General features: G+C 39.2%; 1 protein-coding gene across 10 annotated transcripts in view; it reads right to left on the reverse strand.

The window, feature by feature from the left end:
* Robo1 (roundabout guidance receptor 1) overlaps positions 1–18004 on the reverse strand; it is a 919114-nt gene that overhangs the window by 94339 nt on the left and 806771 nt on the right. For all 10 annotated transcript variants that reach the window (XM_040750585.1, XM_040750592.1, XM_040750586.1 and 7 more), the window contains 3 exons: positions 16495–16615; positions 16021–16159; positions 14000–14127 (listed from right to left, as the gene is read on the reverse strand). In XM_040750585.1, coding sequence (XP_040606519.1) covers positions 14000–14127; positions 16021–16159; positions 16495–16615 — 388 coding nt within the window. The remainder of the gene's footprint in view (positions 1–13999; positions 14128–16020; positions 16160–16494; positions 16616–18004) is intronic.

Raw genomic sequence — 18004 nt, forward strand, 5'->3', positions numbered from 1 at the left:
GTATGATTCAAATGCATGTGCTAGGTCACCCATCCACTACAACCCAGACACACAAAACACAGGTTCTCAGGATCATGGTTCAAAGTGTGAAAACTCTGAATTCCAGGATTTTGAAGGGCAGAAGCTGAGATCTCTCTACCTCCCCGCCCCTTGGAAACACAGGATCCTTTACTGAATTTGTTTCTCAGCATTTCTGATTCCATCAACTAGTTCCTGCTACTACTTTGAAAAATGAAATTAGTTTTGGCAGTTTCTTCTTCACATACGGTATCTTGTAATCATGCCTGTCCCTGTTACCTACTGTTATTCCTTCTCATTCCTGCTGAAATCCTTCTTCCCAGTTAGATTCCCCCACCCCTGCAGCCGCCACCATAAGTCTTGCACTGGTGACATACCCACTGTGGATTCACAACTGCAATGGCCAAGTCATTTCCAAAAAAAAAAAAAGTTTTATAGTACTCCATCCCATGTCCTGACTCTTACAATCTTTCTGTCCTCTCTCATATGACGTCCCTCACCCTGGGAGTGTGTGATATCCATGTCCCCCTTACAGCCTGGCACTTGAAAATCTTATTCTCTGTAGCATCACTCATACAACAAATGAGTTAAGAATCCCTTCTTTTGACTATTATCTATTGCTAACAGAGGCCTCCCTGACCTGGGCTCAGAGTTGAGACAGTCGACCTGTGTAAACATACATATTTAGAACACACTTTATGTCCATTTAGCAATATGTCAATAAGATTCCCCCATAGGGCCCAACTGCCACTGCCAATTTCCAAACTAACCAAACTGTTCACCTGAATTAGTAATCTAACCTCTAATAAAAGCATGTTGATTAAAACAAAACAAGATGAATCCCAAAATACTTTTTGGTATTAAAATCTTTCAGTGTAGTCCCAATGCTCTTAAAATCGAAAGTTACATGCTCAGCTGTGTGACCCTTTGGTGTCTTGTTATGTCACTTGCCTGTTGCTCTGGGCTTTTGGATTTGGAGTGGAAGAAACACTCCAAATACTGCCTGTAAATCTGATTTTACATCCTCTGAGTGCTATATTTTCCCCCAGCAACCTTGCACTTACAACACATCTCCTAGTTTAGAACTACACATTTGTGTCATCGTTATGACTGCCACCCAAACTCGCCTGCACTCCCTGTGGAAACTAAGTGTCCTCCATTTCTGTTTGCTATTCTCCCTTTGCAAGCAGAAAATGTTCCCCACATTGGAAATACCTGTGAAAGATGAGCCAACAGCAGCATCTCCAGCGTGCAGGAGAAAACACATTGCCTATACACTTGCGAACCCACTTTTCACCCTGCATGGATTCAGGAGTGTATGTCACTTCCTCGAGCTTTCCTTCTGTATGTACACCGCCACAAGTCTCAGCACTCTTTCTGGTACATGGACAACAGTGCTAAGAATCTTGTTCACACAACAAATGACAAGGCCTATCCTTAAGTGGCTTATTTCCTAGGCCTGGTCCATGATGACTGATGATAACTTTCTCCTGTCTCCTGACAGGAACACTGCTTTGGATGGAGATGATCTTCACAAGGTATTGGGTCTGTGATCCTGTGAAAATTATGTAAATGTCTGGCTCCCAGTTTCATAACAAAGAGCCGCCAGTGTCAGCTGTGTGTCTGATAGTACACTGGAAACTTCAGCAACTGTCAGAAACACGTCAGTATCCCAACGGTGCCAGGGGAGGAAAATGAAGGACCCATCATTTGGTAAAGTTTACCAAGGCAAGAGAAGAACTGGAATCCCTGCCTCTCCAGCTCTTTAACATTTTTTGTTGTTTGTAATCACATTGCTTCACAGGTTTGTAAAACACAACACAATGTTAAAGCTTACTCTGATATAATTTTGCCTCTGGAATATGTTTGCTTCATGAATGCCCTAAACACAATCATTCAACATCAAAAACAAAAATCTGAAAGTCCTGTGTAAGTTACCACAAACTGCTTAAATGCCAACAGTCTTTAGACATGTAAAAAAGTATGGGGCGAATAAGTGAGTTTGCTATTTCTCATTTTATTGCTAGTTCAATGTCAAAAGAGTCAACCTAGTCTTAGAAAAGTGGCAGGATATAGCCATTAAAAACAATCATCTCAGCTGGGTGGTGGTGGCGCACGCCTTTAATCCCAGTACTCGGGAGGCAGAGGCAGGCAGATCTCTGTGAGTTCAAGGCTGGGCTGGACCGAAAGCTTCCAAAACAATACAGAGAAACCCTGTCTCGTAAAACCAAAAAAAAAAAAAAAAATCATCTCAAGTGTCTAAGGTATGTAGTCATAAGATCAAATCTTTACCCTCCAAGTCTGCAACTTAGTATAAAAGAATATCAGGCCTCAGTTCCCTAATTTTTATGGTACCATTATGTACTAAAGCAAACAATTTTTAAGTGTACAAACATGGCTACCAGGCAGTTTCCCGAACCCAGCACAGAATCACATTATTTAAACGTTTACTCCCTAGGAATATAAGTCAAACCAACATTGTTCAGTAATTATATTTGGGAGAGTAAAAAAGCCTATCTCTTTTATTCACTAATGACTTAAAAGGCACTGTTTGAAATAACTTCTCTACCGTCCACAAAGTTGGCTTTCTAAACCATCTTTGTTAAATCGGCCCATCTATCAGGTTTAATTGTGCAGCACTCCAAACTCGGGAGCAACGGCATCGACCACACAAAATGAATGTCCCTAAGCTAACTTTAATAACCACTTATGGATTTTCCTACCCTTATAAATCCGTTACATAGCAATTACTCAGCCTCATTTTGTCTTACACGTACTTTAGCGTATTCTGCAGGTGTGTTTATGCTGGTTCACTAGCTATCAAGTCATGAAAAGTTCAAAAATCAAATGGAAATGCTCTTGGCATATTAATCCATTTTTTTTTGCAAAGTTTAGGTAAAGTATTTTGAAATGTTCATTTAAAATGTATACAGAATCCTTTTAAAAATGGAAAGTTTAAAACTACTTCACAGTTTGCAGTTGCTGGAGTAAAACTGAAGGACACGAGATACCACGAAGCCACATGGGACTGTTTTAACAATGACTTGTTTGGAATGTACTCAAATGTCTCCTTGAACCTAGAAATAATGAGTAGTCTTTAGTCTTAATTGCTACCACACCTATCTGTCAAAACAGCTGAAATCATCGCAAACAAATAATAAAAAGTCAAAACATATGGATGGATTTAAAAAACTCAAAATTTCAATTATTTAGTATAATGATTTTATTCAAGGTTCCTCATAAAGAGCAATGTCCTTAATGCACTCAGCAATTATTGTCCTTGTGAAAATTCTTCAACAACGAATAACGCCAGTCACTTCATTTTTGGCTGAAGCGTTCCAGATAAAGTACACTAAACCAAATTGAGTTAGCTAAGTAAAATTAATTATATTAAATAACACACAACTTCACTGACTGACTCCAAGTTTTCAAAATTCTATGAGACTGTTTGCAAGGAACCAAACATTTGAGAGAAGGTTATTTGTCAATGACTAGAGAAAAAAAAGTCATTTATTTCCCCACTTTTATTCTCAGACTTGGTAATTCAGTTTACAGATCCCCAGGACAAATAACATTATTTCCATGTTGACAACTTCATTCGAGAATGTTGGTTACTAGAAATCGTTGCTCGGTTATATATCCGTACAGCGAGGGCTGGAGAATGCCTAGTCCACTATTGTTTGGAGGAGTGTATCACCTCTGAGTCTCAGAACCCAAGGGAAGACCTGGAAGGTGCTCTTCACCGGAACATGGCTGAGTATTAATCTGTCACAGGATCATCTCGTGTCTCCATTATATCTCCTTTCTAACTGCTGTACTTAGTTCTTCAAATATTTGCTGGCACACACACTAAGAGTATTTCAAATTATCTGCAGTAAGGCCACTGCTGAAAGTGTCTTCTTTTGATACGTTTTTAAGTCTTACATCACTTTCATTTGAATAACTGACCTCAATCCTGTACCTTTCCATGTGAATTAAGGAAACCTGGGAGAATGTTACGTTACCAGTAATCATTAGGGTAAGACAGCTAGTTTCTTTAAGGTTGACCAACACAAGGAACATTTTATCTCTCCCAGAAGAATTAAGAAGAATAAAAAAAAACAAAAAAAACCTTTGTAATCCGAAATGCTACTGGGTCTCAATCTCATGAATAGTGTTAGGAAACAAATAAACAAGAAGTGGATAGGCAAATAAACAGAACAAAGAGAAGGGGTGTTGTTCAGAACCCTATTCACTCCACTGGTCAGAACCGTTAGGACAGGGAGTTAGACTCATAAATTCTTCTCTTGCTAAATTGTATTGCTAAACCTCCGATGATGGTGTTTTCCCCTCAGCTTCCCCATGGAGGACCCTTTGGCAACATAGATTTTGGGCAAGGGCACCTTGCAGGTTGTCCTTTGAGTGTTTCCTATTTTATGACACAAACCTCTTTCCTTCACCCTCTCTAGATTTTTGTTCCATTAAAAAAAAAAAAAAAACTCATTACCAAAGGGGTCAAGCCCGGGTTGGTGAAACCCACAGAAACTGCTCACCTGAACAAGGGGGAGCTCTTGGAAACATGACTGGTAGCTAGGATGCCAGCATGGGACTGATCCAGACCTCCTGAGTGTGGGTGTCAGCGAGGAGGCCTGGCCAATCTATAGGGTCTTGGGTAGTAGATCAGTATTTATCCCTGGCATACAAATGAACTTTCGGTGCCCCTTCCACAATGAGGGATGCTCTCTCATCCTGCACACATAGGGAAGGACCTAGGCCCTGCCCTGAACGAAATGACAGACTCTGGATATCCCCATGGAGGGCCTCACCCTCCCTGGGGAAAGGAGTGGGGATTGGGGGGGGGGTGGAAGGTGGCGGGGGGGGGAGCTAGGATTGACAGGTGAAGTAAGCTTGTTGCTAATTTAAATTTTAAAAAATTCCAGTGCAAGTGATAAATAAAAGAAAAAAATCATTACCTTTAAATACAAAGCAAGTAAGAAAAAGCCAACATAAATGCATAACAAATTACATAAAGGTGGTATTTAGAATAAGACTTGTGAATTCATCATCTTTAAGAATAGGAATACACACAGGAGACTTTGCTATTGTTGAGGTGGTGGTGGTGGTGTTTGTGTGTGTGTCCTCTGACTCCCAAAACACTATTTATTGTAGCAAGCTAATTTTCCTGGACTTCTTCGGATTGCTATTATAGGTAATATCTTATTAAAAACCATTCCTTCACAAAGCAATTTATTGCATCTTGCCACAATCCAGGAAAAGTGTTCTGCATTTATTAAGGTTCTTAGAGTCAACAGGTAAAGCTTTGCAGGGTTCATAATGTGTTTTGCCAAAATGTTGATGAACTCACAGTTCTTAACCAGGATCCTGGATTCTCATAAACCTAACTTGAACCTGCAAAAAGGCCCCTTGACACTGTTAGTTTTGGCTTTGTCTCAAATAACCACATTAATGGTCAGACACAATGCACTATTATGCTGCCAGCCTTTGTGAAATAAGCAATATAGGGCAACTATTCCAACAGATGACTTAAAAGAAGTCTACATCAGAGAAAGGAAACTCCAAACTGAAGGTCTTACTTTAGATTTTTTCCCTATTATTACTTTTTTATACTTAGATATCATCTAAGCTCCAAAGAGGCATGTGACCCTTACACAAAGATCTTAAGTGTTGCTAAAGCTACATTCAATGAACTTGATGCCAGAAACCTCACATTTATCAATTAAGTCTTCCTTTCCCCAGAATTTGTTCCTGAAATTAAGATTTAAAGCTTGTAATTTACTTAAGGCAATGGAATCTGTAGCACATAGTATATTGCTCCTTACTTAAGCGTTATCTTGTGTGGGGGGGGGAGAAGGGGAGGAGGGAGGAGAACATGAAGGATCAGGGAGGTTGAGTTGGGAGAAGAAAAGAGAAGGAGAGCAAGGAAAGCCTTGCCTTGGCAGAGGGAAACATTATGGGGTCACAAGAAACCTGGCACTAGGGAAATCCCCAGGAATCCACAAGGATGACCCCAGCTAAGAATCTAAGCAGTAGTGGAGAGGGTACCTTAAGTGCCCTTCCCCTATAATGAGACTGATGACTACCTTAATTGCCTTCATCTAGTAGCTGATTGATGCAGAAGCAGAGATTCACGGCTAAGCACAGGAGTCCAGTCAAAGAGTGGGAGGATTGATAAATGAGCAAAGGGGTCAAGACCACGATGGGGAAACCAGAAACAGCTAACCCAAGCTAGTTCGAACTCACTGATTCCAGAATGACAGCTGGAGAACCTGCATAAAACCAAACTAGGCCCTTTCACTGCGGGTGACAACTGGAGGCAGTTTGTGGGGCCACTAACTGTGGAACCAGTAATTATCCCTAAGTGCATGAACTGGCTTTTTGGAGCCCAATTCCTATGGAGGGGCTCAGCCTAGATACAGGGGGAGGGCCTTGGTCCTGCCTCAACTGAGGTGACAGACTTTGTTGATTCCCATGGGAGGGGTGGATGGAGGTGGGATGGGGAGAAGTTAGGGGGAGCTGGAGGACGGGAGGGAGAGGGAACTGGGTTGAAGAGTAAAATAAGATTGTTTGGAAAACAAAAAAACTGAAAAATTTTGTAGAATTAAAAAAAAACATTGACTTGATTTTTTTACTGTAACTTGGCATTCTGAAATCATCATCTAGTAGTTTCTCAAATGGCCACATTTGCATACGACTAATATAAAGCCATATCATCTTATCTTCAAAATCATTATTTTTATATTAGAAAATGATTAAGTTTAGGGATGCTGGTTTCCTCTGACTCAATTTTTAAGGTCCACGAATACTTGCCTCATCCAACGCGGTCCCCTGACTCTTTGCCATCTATTATGTCTTCAAGCATCTTGACAACTTTTTCAGAGACAATACTTCCATGGCTTTCTAAGAGCCCATCAAGTCCCAAAGCATGAATGCTTATGTTCCAGGAATAAAACAAAGGTCTCTTATTGATAAAAATATGGGTTGCAATGGTTCCTATTTTGATTGATAAAGATGTAGTTGGGCCTAGTGATTATGATTTAAAAGTCATGGTCTGAAACTGTAATTCATATAGTAATTTTCACTGAAGGGAGGAGCAAGCAGGTAGTTCGGCCTAAGAAACAGGCCTGGATCTTATTACAGAGAGATAAGAACTACGGCAAGTTTAATGGAGGGTACTAACATAACTGGATTTGTGTTTTAGATAGGAGGATCTGCAGAAGATGGAAGGCTCTACAGAACAAAGTGGAGACAAAGAAACTTGCCAGAGCCCTGCAGTTTCAGAGAGATTTGAGACGCCTGCATTAGAGAGAGGTAAGAAGACCAGAAGGATGAGGACAATGCTGAGAATGTTTCAAAGGCAAACAGAGACTAGAAGTTTGCAGTTCCTGGTTCAGGGTACAACATGGGAAAGAAGGAAAGCGAAGGATGTGTCACTTCTCTAAACTGTGTTCTGGATGAGACTACTGGTTGCACTTCCAGGGGAAGTGGAGGATCATGGGAAGTTGCCTCTCAATGCTCAACTCTTTACTGTACCACACTGTTTATTGCAAAGACAGAAGAAACTACAAGGCTATATATATAAGCCTCTGACAATTGCTTCTTGGCTTGCTGAATGTTAAAATTGCTCACAGTTCCTAGTGCATTGGAGCCATAAGTAGGGGTCAATCACGAACGTAGCACTTGAGACACTGGCAAAAGCTTCTTGTTTGACATGCCGTTCAGCATCAAGGAAAGTGCTGTAGGAAACATCACGTTAGTAGCAATTAAGTTGGCCCTGGGCCCTTCCCCCCACCTGCTTTTGTGTCTCCCCCATTTCATGTCAGTCTTAACACTCTAAGGAGCAGCCTTCCAGCAGCTGTCACTGGCTAATCAATCCTAATGAGGATGTACTTTTCTCCTTCATTATATACTTTCATAAATACCTACGAGAGGCAAAAGACAATATAATTCCATGGAATAGAATAGAGCATACACCCCTTTGACAATTCATTTTAGAATGGCTATTATATGCCGGCAATGAGTTTAGGGAGATGGAAATACAATTTGTGCTATGTTTAAAATTAAACAGTGAACAGCATGATTTTAGATTAAGGCAGGAAAATGGACAATCTCTTCTGAGGGAGGAGCAGAAATCTTACTGAATGTCTGTATATGATCACGGAGCATCACCTGACTGGGCAATGTTTGACACCTGCTTTTTGTTTTAACACAGATCCAAGAAGGGGCAGAACAACAGCCAAGTCTCAGACATCGAAGAGTAACTTGTTCATGTGGGAAACGGGAATAGCGGGGTACCAATAGAGATAACAACATATAACTTCCTGTGTCTGAATGGTGCAGCATTCAGCCCTCAAGAGAAACAGGAGAACGAAGTATCTTTTAGTTCCTATTGTAAGAGAAATGCACAAAAATGGGATTAGATTTTCCTAATGGCTCACCACAGGGAGATAAAAGGTGATTGCTTAGGAAATGGCTGGTGTGTGGATGTCTAAGTTCAGTTCAGCTTCCTGTGACTGATGGGACACAGTGATGGGAACATGATCATTTTGCTGATAGAGTCACAAATTCACTATGGAAATAAAATTGTGACAGTAATAAGAGCTGCTTTATCTGTGAAGTTGCGAGGAGAGTGGAAAGATTAATAACGCTATCTAGTTTGCCCTGTTTAAGCAATGAGTAGATCAAGCAAAAGAATCTACCATGCTGAGGGCAAAATTGGAAATGAGTGATTAAGAGTTTAAATTCTAGGCAGTCTTGTCTATCTTTTGGAATCGTAGTCCTCAAAAGGGAAATGATTTTGAAAAGCTATCTCCATAATTGCCATTGAAGTAAGTAATCTACAAATCTTATAAGGTTCATTAGAAACAGTACATTACAGAGAAATATTTATTTTCTCTTGATGTTTTAAAAAATATTTTGAAGATGTATACATTAAGAGTAACCAAAATTCTAACTTTAACCAAAGGGGGGGAAAATCAGTCACATTAAAAATAAAGCCTTGGATTGTGACTGAAAGAAAGATAAATAAACCAATTCCCCGTGAGTATTAATATGAGCCTAAGAAAAACCACAAGGCCCACCTGACAAGCACCCACTAAACAATGTAATGCATTTCGATGAAGATAGTGAAATCGCATGAAACAAAAGTCTCACCATTCTCAAATACCAAAGGGAGGCATAAATTCAAACAGTTTCAGTGACATGGTGTTTAAAAGCTTGGCAGAGTGCCTCGATGCATCTATTTTCTTCTGGTTAGATTTTATGTTTTATAGATATGTCACAACCTATAAAGTTGTTATAAATACTGCAGTAAATATAATTTCCTCTAAAAGATGGGGCTATTACACGGTATTAAGCACTTGCTTGGAAAATAATTCATTCCTACCAAGGCAGAACTAGCCGTCCTAACAAACTTAACAATAGCCTGAGATTGTGGTGAACTGTATCTTTTGTTTAAAACGTACTAGCTTTAGCTTAATTTTTTTTTTTTTGGTTTCTAAGTTAAATTCTTGAAGAAGTGTATGGATGGTATGTACATATGTATGTAGGCACGCATGCATGCATGTATAAGGAAACACATACACACATATGGGAAAATAGATCTGTCGACAAACATTCAGCATCAATTAAACAACTGCTGATTTAGTCACAGGTAGTAAATGTTAGCTAACCTCAGAAGATGATGGAGTCTATATAACTGAATATTCTGAGTAGGAATTAAGCAGGATTACTTTAACCGCCAGAACTATTCCAAACAGGGAAAGAGGAAGAGGCATCCTGCCTTCTCTATGAGGAACACATTGTTCGATCTACCATTGGTCAAATTATTGTTGAGCCTTCAGTCACATTCTGACAATGAACTTCAATGACATATACAACTTGATATGAAAGTTAAAAGAACTGAGATATTCTTGATTCTTGATATTTATTGAAGAACAAGTTCTAGAGGCATGGCAGAATGTATTGCAGACTGTGACTTCCTACTGCCACCAAATTTTACCATAACTTTCTTCTTTTCCAAGTAAAATGTGAACACATATAAGAAATAATCTGTGCTTTGATTTAGTACAGAATTTATTTTGGCTTTAGTGAGAGGCCGTTACACGACTAACATTGTATATAAACTTTAGGTGGCTGTCACGGTGAAGTGACACGCTCTGAAACAGAGTGAGCTCAGCAGGCCACCCATGTCTGAAGTGGCCATGAATATTAAGGAGTTTTGGAAGTTGTTTATTCATGAATAATCTTATTAGCCTCTGAGTTGAACAAAAATATTCCAGTATTACAGAGAGGTAAATAGAGGGGCTGAGAATATTGAAATGTGCAGAGCAATCAACTTGATCCGTTAACAGAATCTGGGGTGAGGTTAAGCACCTTCTGAAGAATATTTAGAAAATTAATAAGTGGTGTCCCCAAATGTTCTTAATCTTCAGTAATCCACCCAGTATCCCCTCTACAAAGGCTCACCACAATGGTCGCTCTGGCTGTGATGGCTGTAGTACAATCTTAGCTACTATTTTTGTGGCACACATTGTCAAGGTCTAAAAAGTTTGGAATTGTACTGAAACCTGTTCAAGCCCTTTATGACTTCTGTCAACTCATAGGCTACTTCGTTATTCTTTTTAACTTCTTTGTGGAAATACAATACAGCGACAAATTTCTGTGCTCCACTGATGAGCTCCCAAATCGGGTCAAGCATATATATCAAGACACTTACAATTAAGATTTCTGTCTAGTTCTCAATTTTTCCTATTTATTTCCCTAGTCTGTTTTATTATACACATTTAAAATATTCAAAAAATTCAAGATGATGTTATTAAAATAGTACAATGATTATGGCTTTTCTTGCCTCCAAACACAGACCACAGACAGAATGAGTCACACTTCAGAGTCTCTCCAGCTCTGATCCAATGCCTTTGACTGTTGGCAGTTAGGATTAAGCCACTAGGCACTGCCTACGTTTTCCTCTTCATGCATCCTTGCTGTTTTTACCACTCAAGTGGAGGTTAAAATGCATATTCATTCATATTTCAGTTTCAACAAGTATTTATTAAAGCACAGTGGAGAATATGTAGAAAAACCAAGAAAGGCCTGAGGACTGGATTTAGTTCTGTGGGAGAACAGCTGCTTAGTAAGAACATTACGACAGGAAGCAGCATAGAACACACACGAACACACACACATGTGGATTCCCACAAACAGACACCACACAGATACTCCCACACAACATACACATACAACACATGTAAAATGCACACACACACCATCCACACATAAACACCACACACACAAACCACACACTACACACACTAACACCACACAGACACACAAACCACATATATGCACTTGCACTCACAACACACAGATACACATACACAGAAACCATACATACGCAGATGCAGACACAACACATATCCAACACACACATACATTATATGAAATATATGATAATCGAGCACACACATACATATATAGCATATACTCACAAATGAACAAAAGTAAGGAGGGAGGGAGGGAGGGAGAGAGGGAAGAAGGGAAGGAGGGAGGGAAGGACGGAGGAGGGAGGGAAGGAGGGAGGGAGGGAAGGAGGGAGGGAAGAAATCCTGGCTCATGTAAGGAACGTGTGAGAGTATCTCTAGAAATACCATCTAAAACAGGGAGAACTGGGTATAGGAGAGTGACTCAGTGGTAAGTGAGGTACCGGGTTCAATCCCCCACACGGCAAAAAATAAAAAGTAAAAATGAATTTAGCTTTCCAAAAAAAGAGCAGAAAAAAAAATAATTCTCAAACCAGGGTTCCTTGTATTGGAGGTGAAAAATCAAATCACCACCCTTAATTAGGATGATTTTACCTATAATTTTATTATGCAGTTTTCCTACCTGAATTCTGTGAATAAAACGCTCGCAGGATGGTTGAGTGCAAGAAAATCACTTTTACGTGCAAACTGACTTCACAACTCCCTCTTACAAAGGAACCACATGGGAACAAACAAGCACACCTTACACTGCTAAATTCTTTATTGTAATTGCCTCCTGCTACCAAAAGAATTCAGTTTTGATTAGGTTAATTTGTAGTAACTAACGTTTTTCTATTTTCTTCACAAAGGAACAAAAACATCTCGGGCTTCCTTGGAATGCTTCTTGGCTATCTGTGAACGGGCCCATTGCTTTTCTTCAGTGTATTTATTATTGTTCTAATACGCTAAAGCAACTCAACAGTGACGCTGATGTACACACTTATTACTGAATGAAGTAATACGGCCTGGGCTACTCACAGATCCCTCACGATTTCATAGGAAACCAAGCGCATTTTGAAATGAGACTGTCTAAACTCAGCTAGCAGGTTCTGGATCTGATCATTTGTAATCAATTTCCACTGAAATTAATTCAGGCTTGGGAGCAAGAATTCCATGTGGAAAACTTAAGGCTGACCTAGCTTTGGCACTGAGTTGAAACTCGTAGGAAGAAACCACATTTTGATTTCAGTGCTCATGATGCGCGGAACAGAATGACTGCTGTTTATATTAGCATCAATCGGCCGGGGTAGCAGCCGTTGAGTCTGCAGCATGAAGTGAGACACATTTAACTGACTGGGATAGACAGTTTTTCCTTCACAGTAGCCTGGAGATACACACACTTTTTCATGTTTTGTATTCATCCTGGACACTTTCGCTGCCTCTGGAGGGCTTTTGAACTTGGATTTAACATCTCTTGAACTTATGCCTTCTCTAAATCTAAATCGGTGTTCTTTTCATACAGTTTCAGCCTGAGTAAGAAGTTCAAGCCTAACTTAGATTGTGGAGAAGGAACAGAGGCCTTAGAAATTCAATGTTTGTTCTTGACTTTCTTTTTTCCCTTTTGTTTTTATGAGGTTGAGCTAAACACCCCACAGTAGGACATAATGACTCTAGAGACAGGAAGGAAATTGTCTTCCTTCTTTTTTTGATTTTTTTGATGTGAAAGGCCTACAAGACTCTTTTGTGGACATCCACTGTAGAGAAACTCTCTCAAAAGCCACCTTTTTCTTCTTAATAGCTTTTGAAGAGACAACATTCAGAAAAGATAGCAGCCCTGAGTGGTGCTGTTAGCCTAAAAAACAACCTAAGTGGTTTATGGCCATATTCTCTGTTTACTATATATACTTGTGGAAATACGGAATCCTTTACAGCAATAAAATGTATTTAAAGGTCATTGCCTCTCAAACCCCTCAACAAAGAATTTCTCACCTGGAGAAAAAAAAGTTCTCAAGTGAGAAACAATGAGAAATAATCATTAATACATCATGGAGGCAGAGGTAAAAGGATGACTAGGAGAGGAGACGATGTCTGAAATCTGAGCACAATGGCAAGCAGAGGACCATTTGTAGACATCAGTGGAAGACACAAATGACTTTCAAGGCACCTCTGCCATTGAGTATCCTATTCACATTAGCTCATACACTCAATAAGAAATCTCCATTAATATCAGCCAAGGAGAAATGGAATTTTTCACTTACTACACTCGGACTACATGTTTTGTCCTAGGTGTTATGTGAATAGAAGAAGGCAAAGTCCCTAGTCTGTGAACAAACATTACGTTCTTGGGGGTTATGGAACCCACCTGGTATTGTAGTGCACTTTACACAACTCTGATCTGAAACACGATCTAAGGAACATAAAACTTCTTTCTACAATAAAGATTTCATGGAAACAGCTACCATTTAATTAAAAGTTTAGAAGGACACTGTATTCCAAGATAGACACAAAGATTAAAGCATACTCTCCTTTGAGATCCAATTTACCACAATTCTGAAATTTTAATTCAATATTTTCCAACAATTGAATAATATATAGGCAATGTTCTGTTTGGATGTCTGACATAAAATATTTAGAGCAATAAAGTCTGTATTTATAAAAACTAATAAATAGTGTATTCTTGAAGTACCAACATTGTATTTCTCATGATAAAAAACTACATATACACACACACCATCTCCATTGCCTACCTTGAACTGTCAGTGTGGCTGAGGCTTCAGCTTTCCCAACCATATTTTCTGCAACACAAGTGTATGATCCCATGTCACCAGCCATCACCTTCCGAATTTTCAAAGTATGATCATCTCGAATTTCATATCTGGTGATATAAGAAGAAGAAAGCGAAGTTATGGGCTTTTCTTCTTGGAAGATCATACCATTGCAACTATGCACTCATACCTAGGTATCAAGTCACATGAAACTCAAAACAATTATAAACAAAGTATAAAACATGGTATTCCTAACCATCAATGCATTTTCTAAAAGAACAATTATTCATGGATTTCCTCGCACTACTGTGCTCAAATTAAAGTGAGATGGCATGGGACCATTGGTTAAATCCCAAATATAAAGGTTTTCTACATTTTGACCTTTTATGATCAGCAGATACTATTTTGTGGATGAGAAGACCGAGGCACTAGAAGATGAGGCCGCTTGGCCTTGTTCCTCAAATGCTAGTGACAACAATGAAACTGGAGCCAGACATGCCATCCAATATGTCAGCTGACTTGTAACTTTTCTCCGCTCAGGAGGCTTAGCGTGATCTGTCTGCTAGATCAAAAGCAAAACTTGCCTCTCTTCTGTTAAAACCACAGCAACAATGCAGCCTCTATCCACAGCTGAGGAACGTCTACCGTTCTAGTTTACTTCCTGAATATTAACCCTGTGCATCCTAACCTTTTGTGCCTAAGCAATGTCATGCAATGTGAGCTGAAACTCTTTACTGCATGAATCCCTTCATCATTTGGTCTCAGTGTCCCCAGTCTGGCATCACATGCTTACCAACATTTCCAACGCATCTGTGTCTATGCTACAATGGTCCTTATCTGAAATAGCTCACTCTCCTTTCATATATATGCATGCATGTATGTGTGTGTGTACATGCATATATCTATATCCATATCTATGTATATTTAAGCCCTTGAATACGTTTTATTTTCAGAAAAGTTTTTCTACCTATGTGACAAAAGATCTTGATAATGTTGGTTATCTACTAGTACCTGCATTCTGTTTTAAGGTACTTTTTTGGGGGAAGGGGTTCAAGACAGGGTTTTCTTTGTGGCTTTGGAACCTGTTTTGAAACTAGCTCTTGTAGACCAGGCTGGTCTCGAACTCACAGAGATCCACTTGCCTCTGCCTCCCAAGTTCTGGGATTAAAGGCGTGTGCCACCAACACCTGGCAACAGACTGTCCACCATCCTAAAGCTACAATGCTGACACGGTCTGGTGACAGTACCAGAATATTCTATATCACTGTCTCATCATCAGTGCTCCCTAATTCTTAGATCTCTGTTCCTCTCCTATTTAAGGATTTGGCAGACATCAAGAAATCCTGACTTCTAGCCTTTCCAGGTTATACTGTGACTCACAAAAAGGAAGTCTAATTACATGTTTAATGCTGTGTCCATCTTCCTTTCCCACATACTGCTTTGCAAAAGGTTGGTATTAAATTTGGCTGAGCAGAAGAGCAATCTGTTGAAGAAACACTGTAAATGCAAGCTTCTGTCACCTTTGCATGCTTCTGAAGGCTTTGGAGACAAGACCGTAGCCTCTGGCTTCTAGTGATCTCCAGGGATCCATCCTGACCCTGGACACAGACTGTAGATACTCTTGTGATACAAACACATCATGGTAAATGTTTTGTAAATCAATGATATCCTGAATCCAGGAGTCATTTCATGTACTTAATTTCCTTTATACTAGCTTGGCAACACAGTATTTACCACAGAGTACTGCCTTTGTTGTTTGTTTGTTTTCTTCTCTGATCATGGGAACTGGGGCTCACTGCGGCAGTCTTGGATTGAGCACACAACATCTCTTATCACTCACTAGGCCTGGAAATGATTATAATTTGAAGTATGGGATGTTCAACGGTTTCATAAAATCTGAAAGCGATGCTATCAGAAGAGAGGACTAAAAGGACGTTGTGTGGCCTGACTCCAAGGAGACATTCCAAACTGATGCATCACATTGTTAAACCCCCCATACATACCTGGATTTGGGCAACTCTCCATCATCTTTCTTCCATCGAACTGTAGGCACAGGGTCTCCTCGGGCCTCACATTTAAATTCTGCACTGTCATCCACAGTTACTGCCAAATTACTGGGTCTCTTCACAAATGATGGTCTCTCTAGAAGATGAATGAACCGAAAACCCCTTAGGATGTTCAATAAGGACAGATTTCCATTTATTCCACACAGCTGTCCACTTCTGTAGACCTCTCACTGTGTTTCCTATTTATGCCAATCTCTTATCTTTGACTATTTTACTGCAAGCTGCTTTGCTGATCCATCTCACATCTCTCTTTACTCCAAATATTAAGTTATTGGTCTCTTTCTCCCTTACATAAAAGGTTATTCATATACCTTAATTAATGTGGAGTTCCCCCATTTTATAAGGATACAAAATGATAATGGTGAGTATGTCCTACTGCAATTGGATGAAATTAGATAATAATACACTTACCTAAAACAGTTAGTTCTGCAACTTCACTTTCACGTTCCCCCACCATGTTGGTACCAACACAAACGTACTTGCCAGCATCACTCTTACGGGTATAAGTGATCATGAGTTTTCCTCCTCGTATCTTCAAAAGAATCAAAACAATCAGCATGGGTATTACTGAAATGTCTTTAACTGGTAAAAGGGTTGAGATCCTCGTAAATAAAGGAGACTTTATAGCTAAATAAATTAAATCATAATTAAGCAAAATCATTGGTGTATACAATTTGCTATAATTATTACCAGTATCCTCAAACAAACTTAATTCTAAATATACAATATGAAAAAGAAAAGACTTTGTTTACCTATACATCTGGTGAACTTTCACTACTCAGTCTAAGCGTTAATTAATATTTTAAATCAGCTAAAGTCTTTCATATTTTTAATTTGGTGTAAACCACAAAGATTAAATAAAAAAACAGGGTTAATAAGTTGGAAAAAATGATTAATTTTCAAGAACCATAGGAATATAATCAATGTACAAATATGTATCAGCTACAAGTGATATAAATATTTGTATTCTGTTATTATTAAGCATGAAAAAAAAGGTCTCTAGATAGTTTTCTTGAGTAGCTGTAAAGGAAAATATCTCACTTGCCAATGCAAACTAACATCTTATGTTTGATGGGAGTTTTGCCCTCCCATATAGTTTTTTTGGAAACTTAAGGGGCACCAAGTACAATGCTCTTCCCCTAAATCACCAAGAAAGTCATAATAAAGAAGTAAAAATCCCCTGTCCCACCACTTCTCCAAATGGAATCCACCATTCTCATCCAGAGCTCTGTAGCAGACCACCTGCTGCAGCCTTCCTTCCCTGCCTGGCCCCATGCCCAGTAGAAAACAGGTATCTTCTCCTCCAGCTTCAGGAGATATCCGGATACAACTAATCAGAAATGCTGGAGCTAACTGATGTCATAAACCAAATGAACCTACAGATGCCTACAGAACATTTCTCCCAAACACAAAATACCTTCTTCTTAGCAACTCATGCAACTTTCTCCAAAATTGACCATACACCCAGTCAAAAAGCAAGTCTTAACAAATACAAAAATAAAATAAAAACTAAAATAACACCGTGCATCCTATCAGACAACCACAGATTAAATCTAGATGTCAATATCAACAGAAACAACAGAAGGTTTACAAACTCATGGAAAATGAACAACTCACTAATGAATGGAAAATAGATTGAGGCAGAAATTAAAAACTTTCAGGCATTGAATAATAAGTATCCAAAGTACCAAAAGTTATGGGACATGATGAAGGTTGTCCTGAGAGGCAAATTCATAGCACTGAGTGCCTACATAAAAAAGTTGGAGAGATCTCATATTAGTAAATCAATAGCATATTGAAAAGCTTTGGAACAAAAAGAAGAAATCACACCCAAGAAGAATAGACCACAAGAAATAATTAAACTTAGCTAAAATCAACAAAATAGAAAAGAAACATCAACAAAAGAAAGAGTTGGAGGAAC

Source organism: Mesocricetus auratus, unplaced genomic scaffold, assembly GCF_017639785.1.
Source record: "Mesocricetus auratus isolate SY011 unplaced genomic scaffold, BCM_Maur_2.0 Super-Scaffold_100008, whole genome shotgun sequence".
NCBI classification, from domain to species: domain Eukaryota; kingdom Metazoa; phylum Chordata; class Mammalia; order Rodentia; family Cricetidae; genus Mesocricetus; species Mesocricetus auratus.